We start from the raw sequence: 12371 nt of genomic DNA, 5'->3' as shown, positions 1-12371 counted from the left end.
TAATCTTTGAGTCAATTTTTTTTTAAAGTTCTGTAGTTAGTTGTCCAGTATAGTAACTGCTAGCCACATGTACCTATTGAGCACTTAAAATATGACTAGCCTGGAGTGAGATGTGCTCTGAAGTGTAAAATACATACCAAATTTTGAAGACTTACTATGAAAGAGTATATTGTAATATTTTTGTTTTTAATGAAAGGATACTATTTTGCATATGTTAGGTTAAATAAAAGCTATTATTAAAATACATTTCACCTGATTCTTTCTACTAAGGTGGCTACTAGAAAATTTTTAATTATATATGTGGCTTACATTTGTGGTTTGCATTATATTTCCACTGGACAGTGAGCAGAACTGCTCTTACAGCTACTTGACAGTGCCCCGAGTCCCTGGGCTGGTAGTCTGGCTGCAAGCAGCCTCCATTTATCCCAGTGTGCCCTATAGATAATATTTTTCACTGTGTGTGCATGGTGTCTCTGTAGTAGTTTTCAACATCTGTTGAAGCAATCTAATATTTTTCATGTGCAAAGAAGATGAAGTCTTAACTCACTGCCTACTGGCATTAATAATTATATATATTTTCGGGTTTTTTGTACTCTAAAACAGTGGTCCCCAACCCCCGGGCTGCGGACCGGTATTGGTCCGTGGGCCATTTGGTACTGATCCGCAGAGAAAGAACAAATAACTTACATTATTTCCATTTTATTTATATTTAAGTCTGAATGATGTTTTATTTTTAAAAATGACCAGATTCCCTCTGTTACATCCGTCGAAGACTCACTCTTGACGCTTGTCTCGGTCACATGATACATTTATTCGTCCCACTCTAAAGGCCGGTCTGTGAAAATGTTTTCTGATGTTAAACCGGTCCGTGGCCCAAAAAAGGTTGGGAACCACTGCTCTAAAAGATAGATAAGTATCTCAGAAAATGCCACATTTTTAACATTAAAATTTTGTTTATAAATTTCTCTTTCTTTAAAATGTTTGTTTATTGATTTTAGAAAGAGGAAAGGGGAGAGAGAGTGATTTGTTGTTTCACTTATTTATGCATTTATTGGCTGATTCTTGTGTGTGCCCTGACCTCAGGATTGAACTCGCCACCTCAGTGTTGGAAGGATGCACTAACTAGCTGAGCTTCCCTACCAGGGCTTATACGAGACATTTCTTAATGAAGCAACTTTTAAAAAAATTTATTTTAGAATTGTTTGTACTGTCTTTGCATCTTTTCTGTAAATAGTTCCTATATACTTCTCATAGTTTCCCCTCTTAATAACGTGATGTTTTTAATCTAATTTTGTATAATGTACCAAAAGTTTACACTTTAATGACTTTGTTCAAAAGAAATTTCTAGATTTTACACTATGTAGATTCAATTTTTAGAAGTATACATTTAATTATTGATGTATATTTCAGAAAGATACTTATTTCAAACATGAAATGCAGTGAAACCCAATCAGCTGTTATTTGCTAAGGTATTCTATACACCATGGTTACAAAGTTTATAGATTCTTGGCTTAAACAACATCACTTCTGTCTTTTTACTCCATAGATGTAAAGAAACTATACCCATCATCATCTCATTATACAAGAAACTGGGATAAGTTGGTTGGAGAGATCAAAGAAGAAGAAAAGAATGAGAAGTTGGAGGGAGATGCAGCTTTAAACAAATTATTTCAGCAGATCTATTCAGATGGCTCTGATGAAGTGAAACGTGCCATGAACAAATCATTTGTAAGAATACAAACGTTTAAAAAATATGGTAGTAAATTCAGAAATTTTTAAAGCATGTTAAAGTACAAAATTTGAGACCAAATTTCATGTACTGTAGTTGGGAGAGATTTGTCTGAACATTTTTTCTTGCTCTAAACTTAGAGTACAGTAGTTATTGAGGAAGTTGAAAACTTCTGGAGGAGATGAGAAACAAGTGGTTCACACCAAGTTTTTGTTTTGTTTTTATCATTGCGTTAGAACTGGAAAGGCCTAAGAAATACCAAGATTACAGTGGGTGATACAGAGCTCTTCTAGTTGGATTTGTCACAATAGCCGAATGAGCTTCCATTATTTACCTTTTAGTCTCAATGTCAGAGGTGAAGAATATAGACTTCACCTCTGAAACTTGCAGTGTTTGGCAAGTGAAGGTGTACATTAATTATTTATTGGTTTGTTAATTTTTCTATTGATTAAGAAAATTCAAGCATTTTGCCAGGGCAGGATAAATGCTATCTAAGTTAGGTCTCAATTTCTGAGACCTTTATGACAAGCCATCACTGTAGAACTATGTAGATTATTTTGCTTGAAGGTACAATCATTTGGTTTTTACCAGTATCTCTGATAACGTTACTCTCGTAAGGCATTTATATTTACAGTAGAAAGTTAATATTAATGTTTAATAATTAAAAATTAATATTTAGTTAGGTTGAGGTTTAGATATTCCACATAAGTTACTATATGGTAACTGGTCTTGGTTGCTCTTTTCACTGCTGACTTAAACATTTTTGTCTTAATTAAACTTTTTATTTTGAGATAGTTGTAGATTCACATGCAGTTATAAGAAATAAGAGAGAGTTCTTGTATTCTTTACAGTTTCCCTCAGTGAAAACATTTTTCAAAACTGTAGTACAACATTACAACCATGATATTAATAGTTAAGATACAAAACATTTCCATTGCCACAGGATCCGTCTTTGTCCCTGTATAGCCATACCGATTTCCCTCACACTCCTACTCCTCCTCAACCCTGGCAACCAATAATGTGGCAATTCTGGTCAAATTCGTGGTTTGCAGATATATTCTCACAGCCTGTAGCTTGTCTTTTCATTTTCTTGACGTTCTTCTGCAGAGCCATAGTATTTAATTTTGAAGTTTAATTTATCAATTTTTACTTTTATGGATTATGCTTTTAGTGTCAAGTCTAAAATCGTTCAAGTCCTGTATCTCAAAGATATTTTTTCCTCATTTTTTCTTTTAATGAAAGTGTTGTAGTTTTATTTATTACATTTAGGTATATAAAGTGTGAGACATAGGTTGAGGGTGTTTGTTTGTTTATTTTAGCTGATGTATGTTCATTTGCTCCATTTGTTGAAAAGATCGTCTTTTCTTCATTGAATTGCTTTTTACCTTTCTCAAAAATCAGTTGAGTATTTTGTATGAGTCCATCTGTGTTCCCTGTTCTCTTGATCTACATGTCCCTTTGTTAACTCCACTGTCTTGATTACTGTAGCTATACAAGTTTTTAAATTGGGCAGACTCATTCTTCCTACTTTATTTATTTATTTATGACAGAGAAAAAGAGAGAGAGACACACACACACACACACTGAGGGAGAGACAGATAGGGACAACGGGCAGGAAGGGAGAGAGATAAGAAGCATCAAGTCTTCCTTATGGCACCTTAGTTGTTCATTGATTGCTTTCTCATATGTGTCTTGATGGGGGAAGGGGCTACAGAAGAGCAAGTGACCCCTTGCTCAAGCCAGTGACCTTGGGCTCAAGCCAGTGACCACGGGGTCATGTCTATGATCCCACACTCAAGCCAGCAACACCACATTCAAGCTGATGAACTCGCACTCAAACCAGCGACCTGGTGATTTCACACCATATTCTTCTGGGTCCCAGTTTGGTGCTCTATCCCAGGGGTCCCCAAACCACGGTTCGTGGGCTGCATGCGGCCCCCTGAGGCCATTATCTGGCCCCGCCGCGCTTCCGGAAGGGGAACCTCTTTCATTGGTGGGCAGTGAGAGGAGCATAGTTCCCATTGAAATACTGGTCAGTTTGTTGATTTAAATTTACTTGTTCTTTATTTTAAATATTGTATTTGTTCCTGTTTTGTTTTTTTACTTTAAAATAAGATATGTGCAGTGTGCATAGGAATTTGTTCATAGTTTTTTTTATAGTCCGGCCCTCCAATGGTCTGAGTGACAGTGAACTGGCCCCCTGTGTAAAAAGTTTGGGGACCCCTGCTCTATCCACTGTGCCACTGTCTGGGCAGGCTCTTACTTTATTCTTTATTTTCAAAATTGTTTTATCCTACTTACTTTGCCTTTCCATATAAATTTTAGAATATTTTGTCTAAATATACAAAAAATCCTGTTAGGAATTGGACTGCACTGTATATAATTTTGGAGAAATTGACATCGTTACTGTGTTGAATTTTTCAATCTATTTATTTAGCTCTTCTTTGATTCCTTTGATCAGCATTGCACAGTTTTCAACATATTAATACTGTATGTGTTTTGCCAGATAATACCTAAGTATTTAAATTCTATTTTTGAGTGATTGTAATTGATATATTTGATATTGGTTTGTTGCTGGTATCTAGAAATACAGTTGGTTTTTAAAATTTTTATTCTGTGAGTTTGTTGAACTTACTAGTTTTAGGATTATCTTGGTGGCGTTCCCTGGTGGTCTAGTGGTTAGGAATAGGATAATCTTGGTAGATTATTTGTGGTTTAAGAAGAGTAGATACCGGGCCCTGGCCAGGTGGATCAGTGGTAGAGCGTCAGCCTGGCATGCAGGAGTTCCGGGTTCGGTTCCCGGCCAGGGCACATGGGAGAAGCGCCCATCTGTTTCTCCACCCCTCCCCCTCTCCTTCCTCTCTGCCTCTCTCTTCCCCTCCCGCAGCCAAGGCTCCATTGGAGCAAAGTTGGCCCGGGTGCTGAGGATGGCTCTATGGCCTCTGCCTCAGGTGCTAGAATAGCTCTGGTTGCAACAGAGCAACGCCCCAGATGGGCAGAGCATCGCCCCCTGGTGGGCGTGCCGGGTGGATCCCGGTCAGGCGCATGCGGGAGTATGTCTGACTGCCTCCCTGTTTCCAACTTCAGAAAAATACAAAAAAAAAAAAAAAAGGTAGATACCTTCTATTTTCTACATTGTGTCATCTTCAAATATGGACAGCTTTATTTTTTCCTTTATGATATGTGTGCCTTTTATCTTCTTTTTTTGCTGTATTACACTGGCTGGAACTTCCTAGAACTATGTTAAGAGTGGTGAGAGTGGGCATCCTTATAAAGAACCATTCAGTCTTTTACCAATAAGTATGTTAGTTGTAGGTATTTTGTAGATGCTCAATCAAGCTGAATTTCTGCTCTAGTCCTAGTTTTTACTGAGGTTGTTATCATGAATGGCTGTTGACTTGTTGAGTGCTTTTTCTGCATTGATCAATATAATTATGTGATTTTTCTGCTTTAGCTTTTACCGAGGTGACTTTATATTATAAATAGGATTGTTTTCTACTGTTGAACCAGAATGCACCTCTGTAATAAACCTCACTTTGTCATAGTCTATAATTCTTTTTATATATTGCTCAATTCTATTTTTAGATACTTTGTTGAGGATGTTCGTGTCTATATTCATGAGGGATATTGGTCTATAGAGTTATTTTTTTTGTATTTTGTCTTGTTTTGGGATCAGGGTACTACTAATTTTGTAAAAGAAATTGAGAAGTGCACTATCCTCCTGTTTTTTGGAAGAGGTTGTGTAGAATTCGGGTTAAGTTTTATTTAAACATACTTTAAACCAGTGAAATTATCTGAGTCTGTTAATTTTTTTTTGTGGGGATTTTAAATTATAATTTTAATTATCCTAGTAGCATATAGGGCTGTTCCAGTTATCTGTTGAGTGTGTTGTGGTGGTTTGTGTTTTTGAGAAATTGGTCCATTTTGGTGTAAGTTGTTAGTGTTGGTAGTACTCCTCTGTTACTCTTTTGATGTCTGCGGGGTCTCTGTGGTGATACTCCATTTTATCCCTATAGTGGTAATTAGTGTCTTCTTTTTCTTTCTTGCTTTCACTTTGTCAGTCTTGCTAGAAGTTTGCCAACTTTTTTTTTTCCAAAGAATTAGCTCTTTATTGATGTTTAAAACTGTTTTTTTTTCTAAATTTCATTCATTTCTGTTCTTTATTATGTTCTTATTCCTGCTTGCTTTGAATTTATTTTGCTTTTTGCCCCTGGGTTCTTCAGATGTGAGCTTAGATTGTTGATTTGACTCTTTTTCTCTTTTGTGTGGGTTTATGCTTTAAATTTCCCTCTCAGCAGGGTTTTAGCTGTTTCCCATAAATTTTGATGTTATATTTTTATTTAGTTTGGTATATATTTTGATTTTTACTGAGATCTCTTTGTCATGGATTGTTTAGAAGTATGTTGTATAGTTCCCTAGTGTTTGGAGGTCTTCCTGTTGTCTTTGTATTGTTGATTTCTAATTATATTCCATTGTGGCTTGAGAATATGTTCTGTATATTACATTCTTTTAAATATTCTGATATTTGTTTTATTGCTCAGTATTTGGTCTTTATTAACTAAATTTCCACTTGGAAAGAAGGAATTCTGTTGTTGAGTGGATTGTTCTATAAATACCAATTAGATTCTTTTGGTTGATATTTTTGTTGAATTCCTTTATATCATTGCTGATTTTCTATCTTATTCTATCAATTGTTGAGTGAGGATCTCCAACTATAATTGTGGATTTGTCTGTTTCCCCTTAAAGTTCTGTTGGTTTTTGCTGTATGTGTTTTCCAGCTCTGTTGTTTGGTACATATGTATTTAGGATTACTATGTCTTCATGGTGGATTAGCCTTTTATATAATTACATAATGTCATTCTCTAATAATTTTCTATGCTCTATTGATACTAATATAGCCTATTCTGTCTTTTGATTAATTTTTAAATAATATATCTTTTTTTATACTTTTAGCCTGCTTATATCATACTTAAAGTGAGTTTTTTTAGACAGCATATAGTGGGTCATGGTTTTTAATCAATTCTACCAGTTTCTTTTAATTGATGCACTTAGGCCATTTACATTTAGTATAATTATTGATATGTTAGGACTTCAGTTTTCTGTTTGTTTTGTGCTTTGTTTTTCTTGTTTTCCTGTGAGTACTTGAACACTTTTTAGAATTTCATCTTGATTTATTTGTAGTGTTAAATATCTTCTTTGTATTTTTAATGGATGCCTTAGATATTGTATTAGCTATTATACATAACTTATTATGGTCTACAGGTGTCAGTTTTATTTTGCCTGTTTGAGTGAAGTATAGAAACCTTACCTCTGTCTGCATCCGTTTACCCTCCCTTGTTTATAATTTTTAAAATATTTCCTTTACATACATTTAGAATCACATCAGTTACAGTGTTCTCTAAACTGTCAACCATAATGTAGAAAACTCAGCAGGAAAAGCAAACTGTTGTATTTACTGATTTTGTTACCTTTCTCTTTTTTAAGTTTCCATTTTTCATTTCTTTTCTTTTTAGAGAACTTCCTTTAGGTATTCTTTTAGGGTAGATTGTTTTGGCAAGGATTTCTTTGGGTTTATATTGATTGGGGTTTGCTGATTTTCTTGAATCTGTAGATTTATGTCTCTTTCCAAATTTGGGAAGGTTTCAGCCATTATTTTATTGAGTACAGTATTTTTTCAGACCTGCCTTTTTTGTTCTCTCTTTCCTCAGTGTTAGGTATTTTGTTAAATCCCACACAGCCCTAAGACTCTCTTCATTTTATCTGCATTTTCTCATATTTGGATTTGGTGATTTGTATTCTGTTTTCTAGTTCACCGATCCTTTTTTTTTTTTTTTAGTCCTTCTACTCTTAAGCCATTTGCTAACTTTTTTATTTCAGTTATATTTTTCAATTCTAAAACTTCCCATTTGGTTCTTCTTTATATCTTTTGTTTCGTTGTTGAGGCTTTCTACTTTTCATTATTTCAAGCAAGTTCAGAATTTCTTGTTGAAGCATTTTTACCATAACTACTTTAAAACCTTTTCCAGATGATTTTAACATCTCTGTCATCTCAGTGTTAGTTAGCATCTATTGTTTTCCCTTTTTTAAAATATAATTTGAAATCTGTATTTTTTCTGGTTAATTCACCAATGTCAAGTGGTTTTCAGTTGAAACCTGGTTGGACATTTTCATGTTCTGCTGTGGGACCCTGAATTTTGTTTAACTCTCTGTCTTAGTTGGATTTCTGTCACAACCAGTCTGGCAGGGAAAGTGAAAGCACTGCCTCCTTGCTGCCAGGTGAAGGTAGAAATTCAGATACCTGGCTTTGCCTCCGTTAACACTTGGCATCTCCTTGGCACTGCTGTGAGTTGGCATTCCAGCTTCCCACGTTTCTATTGACACTACAGATGGCAGAGCAGGTGGATTCATGATAGTCCAGCGTGAAAATCTAGGCTCCCCATTCAGCCTTTGCTGGGGATGGGGCCACAGTTCTTTCTGTGATGTTTAGCTGGAATGCAGCAATTATGTCTAAAAGTCTTCTGTCTTCTTAGATTGTCTCTCTGCTGTCCTTCACCCTTCAGCTACAGAGATTAGGCTTTTGTTGGGCCTTTTTTTTGGTTTGCACCCTTTGGCATTTACAGCTTCTTTAGCTCCAACTCTAGTATATATGAGACAGGCAGAAAATCCAGGGAGCTCACCACATGTTGTTCCCTGGGCCTGAAGGTCTCTAGCTGAGCTATTATCTTTTCATCTCTTAGAGTCTTGTGTTTGTTATCCATACACGTGTATGTGTACCCATGCATACACACGCACAAAATGTCCAGGGTTTTTAGTTGTACTTAATGGGAAGAGTAGGGAAAAGTACATTTATTCCATGTCCCCAGGGGTAGTCAGTCTAAGTATTGACTTTTAAGAGGGTGCCGGACAAAGTAGCAGTGTGTGAAATTGCATTCAGGAACTTGGCTAATTGTAATTGAACCATATACACCCATAAAACAAGCCATCTATTTGGCAGCATTGACCTGGAACATATTTAGGGTTGCTTCTGTCTTTGTGGGAATACAAAAGAAACAAAATTAAGTCATCTCTGATCTTCCATTCTAATTGGACCAAGATCATGTACAAAATAAAGAGGAGAGTGCTAAATTGTACTACAATCCCTTAAAGGAGAGGGGAAATAAATGTGATCAACTGATATGTTCAGATTATAAGCTAAATATGCTTCCTTCCGTCCTCTTAAGAGAAGTTATTATATAGACTTCTCCAGTTTTATGCAATATTTAATTTGAATCCTACCAGGTGCCAGACCATTGTATTTAGATCTAGGTAGGATATACTATATTTCCCCATGTATAAAACGCACCTTAATTTTGGGGCCCGAAATTTGAAAAAAAATTATTACATAAAGTTATTGAACTCAAGTTTTATTCATCATAAAATTCATACAACTCCTCATCATTATCAGAACTCCCATCCATTAGCTTGTCCTTTGTGTATGATGACGAATCACTGTCTTCATATATTGCCTTGTCCTCAGTTTCATCTATGGCAGCGGTTCTCAACCTGCGGGTCGCGACCCCGGCGGGGGTCGAACGACCAAAACACAGGGGTCGCCTAAAGCCATCGGAAAATACATATTTATACAATACATTTTTAAATAAAATATGTATTTCCGATGGCTTTAGGAAAATACATATTTATTATGCAATACATTTTTAAATAAAATATGTATTTCTGATGGCTTTAGTAAAATACATATTTATTATACAATACATTTTTAAATAAAATATGTATTTCCAATGGCTTTAGGCGACCCCTGTGTTTTGGTCGTTCGACCCCCGCCGGGGTTGCGACCCACAGGTTGAGAACCGTTGATCTATGGCATTTGAAATGCCACACTTCTACAACCACTGTATAAGATGCACCCAGTTTTTAGACCCCAGATTTTTCCGGAAAATGTGTGTCTTTTACATGGGGAAATATGGTGTTAGTAAAATTAGACCCCTTGTTTTTTAGGACCTTTAGTTGGAGCCAGGGACGGTAAGCCAATATAAGAAGGCAGACCTTTAAAGTTGTAACAGTGCAGTGTGGTACATATTATAACAATGGTAATTATACTCACAAGGGTAGAGTCCTCATAAGGGTCAAAGAAGTTAACAGATATGGTAAAGTGGTGTTTCAAGCATAATTAAAGACTTGAAAAGAACTGGGATAGAAGAGAGCATCCCCTGCAAAGGATCCTATGTAAGAGAGCTTGGCAGAAAGTGTGAGGCAGGGGGTTACAGAGAGGTTTCAGTGCAGTAATAAGGTATGTAACTTTATACATATGCTAATAACACAGCTGATTATTTGTAAATATTGAGATTATATTAAGTCACACTGTTTTGCATTAGGTATCAAATGTCCAGAAAAAGTATTTAAAGTTTTAAAGTATTTATGAATATGCATGTTTGGTGGGTGGCATAGTCAGTACATGCTAAATAGATAACCAGTTCTTTACTGAAACTTTTTGTATACCTATGTGTGTGCACCTTGATTTTTAAAAAATTCCAGATATACTTGCCTGTATTTGGTTTAGAGAGAGTGTTAAGAAGAGACTCTTATGGTTCTGTCCAACTAATATGGAAAGAGTTTACTTTGCCTGGTCTTTACTGTCATTGGAAAAGAGTTATGTCATCATTTGCTTTGGGAGCCAGTTTTATTTTCATATGAAGGTAGTTTTCCACATATACGTCTGTGCTGATTAGCGGAGGGAGAAGAGTCATGGTGTTCTGTCTGAGCATGATGCTCCTACTTACCTTCTAGAGTTTCTTTTTCAGTTTTACGGAATATGGTAACTTCTCTGGAAAGCTTAAGATTAAATCAAATTATTGTCTTGTGTTTTTTATTGAGCCATACATAGTTTATATTTGGGATTCTGTGCTTAGAATATTTTTAGAAAAAATATTATCTTGATTATATGGTCCAAGAATTAATCTATTTTATTTCTTTTTGCAGATGGAGTCCGGTGGTACAGTTTTGAGTACCAACTGGTCTGATGTTGGTAAAAGGAAAGTTGAAATCAATCCCCCTGATGATATGGAATGGAAAAAGTACTAAATAAATTTGCTATCACTGTATTACATATATTTATCTAATACCCTTTGTGTATTAATACTGCATTCTTGAATTTTGAACACCGAGTCTCTTCAAAGATTATACCTCTTTACCTCTTTGTGCTTTAGAAATTATTTTTCTTCAAGTATTCTAAAGAGTCTATTGAAGAATGATGATCATATTTTATCACTCTGTCTTTAAGGATTTCATACATGCTGAAATAGAGTGAAATATCATTTGCCTACTAGATAGATTAGTTCTATCTAGTTTTGGGAATGGAGGAATTGTTCTTGGGATATCTTGGTTTATTGACTTATTTTTGATGCAGTATTCTCTTAATAATTTTTCAGACTTGGCACCTTTGGGTGGGCATAGATTTTTCAACTTCAGTGTTATTTGCTTTTTAAAACTGCTTTTGAATGAAGTTGTAAATACAGTTTTTTTCTATGAAGAAGTTTGGTTTATTTTTTCTTAAGTTTTTAGTAGGAACTCTGAGAAAGTACTTATTACAGGGTGTTCCCATTTGGTTCTTTTTATTGGAAGTATTGTATTTATAATTGCACTGAGATTTTGATCCTTACCTTCTAAATTCCTGTATAAAACAGACACCTGAGTTTAGCATGCTGCAAATTTAACTGTAGTGAAGGCTAATCTGTGAAGATGAGAGCAAAGAGTGATTTAGCAAAGCCCACCTTCTCTTCTTGCTGCTTTTGCCAAAGCAGTATTCCTAAAATTATAGAACTGGTGGTTTGGTTTGATTTTTGTAGGGCTTATTTATTTTTACATTAGAAAATCTCTTCTCACATCCTCATGATTACATTTAGTATCTGTTTAGTAATATTATGTGATAAGGCACCACTCTGGCTTCTTAGCAGAAGATAAGATAAATGGGAGGCAAATCAGCCATCATTTCAGCCTCTGAAAGAGTGGGAATTTACCCTCTTCTAGTCATTTGACATGAAGTGTAGCATTAAGGAAAACGTTGGGGTAATACCACTAGATCATGACCAAACCTGTTGTTATAGCTTGTTCAAGCATGGGGAATGGGGGTCGGTTCACTGTCCTTCTGCCCATTTAGAACTGCAGGCTACATTGTTTTGTTTTTGAACACTGAAGGAAAGGGTGAGATTTAAGTTCTTGATTCTGTACATTTCTAAAATTTTCATAGTGAATTTTGCATTCTCGATGTTAAATTTTCCCAGTACCATTGGTCCTACGGGGTAAGTAGGCTATTGTTTAGAGGGGATGTCAGGGAAGAATAAAGCACTACCCAGAGACAAGAATCTTAGCTTTAGTAAGTCTGCCACTAAATAGCTTTATAATCTTCAACAGGTTTAGCCTTTCTTAGGGTGTGTGTGTGTGTGTGTGACAGAGACAGACACAGACAGAGGGACAGATAGGGATGGACAGAGAAGAAGGGACAGAGATGAGAAGTATCAATTCTTCGTTATGGTACATTAGTTAGTTGTTCATTGATTGCTTCCCCGTATGTGCCTTGACCGGGGGGCTACAGCAGAGTGAGTGACCCCTTGTGCAAGCCAGCAACCTTGGGCTTCAAGCTAGCGAC

At 35.8% G+C, this 12371-nt stretch overlaps 1 protein-coding gene across 1 annotated transcript in view; it reads left to right on the top strand.

The window, feature by feature from the left end:
* SUGT1 (SGT1 homolog, MIS12 kinetochore complex assembly cochaperone) overlaps positions 1-10836 on the top strand; it is a 52316-nt gene extending 41480 nt beyond the window's left edge. Inside the window, exons 12-13 of the mRNA XM_066380813.1 lie at positions 1547-1728; positions 10706-10836. Of these exons, the coding sequence (XP_066236910.1) occupies positions 1547-1728; positions 10706-10807 (284 nt within the window). The 3' untranslated portion in view covers positions 10808-10836. The remainder of the gene's footprint in view (positions 1-1546; positions 1729-10705) is intronic.
* The last annotated feature ends 1535 nt before the right edge of the window (positions 10837-12371 follow it).

This window comes from Saccopteryx leptura, chromosome 4 (assembly GCF_036850995.1).
Source record: "Saccopteryx leptura isolate mSacLep1 chromosome 4, mSacLep1_pri_phased_curated, whole genome shotgun sequence".
Lineage (NCBI taxonomy): Eukaryota > Metazoa > Chordata > Mammalia > Chiroptera > Emballonuridae > Saccopteryx > Saccopteryx leptura.
Note: the sequence above shows the minus strand (reverse complement) of the source record. Positions and strands in the feature narration are given on the sequence as shown.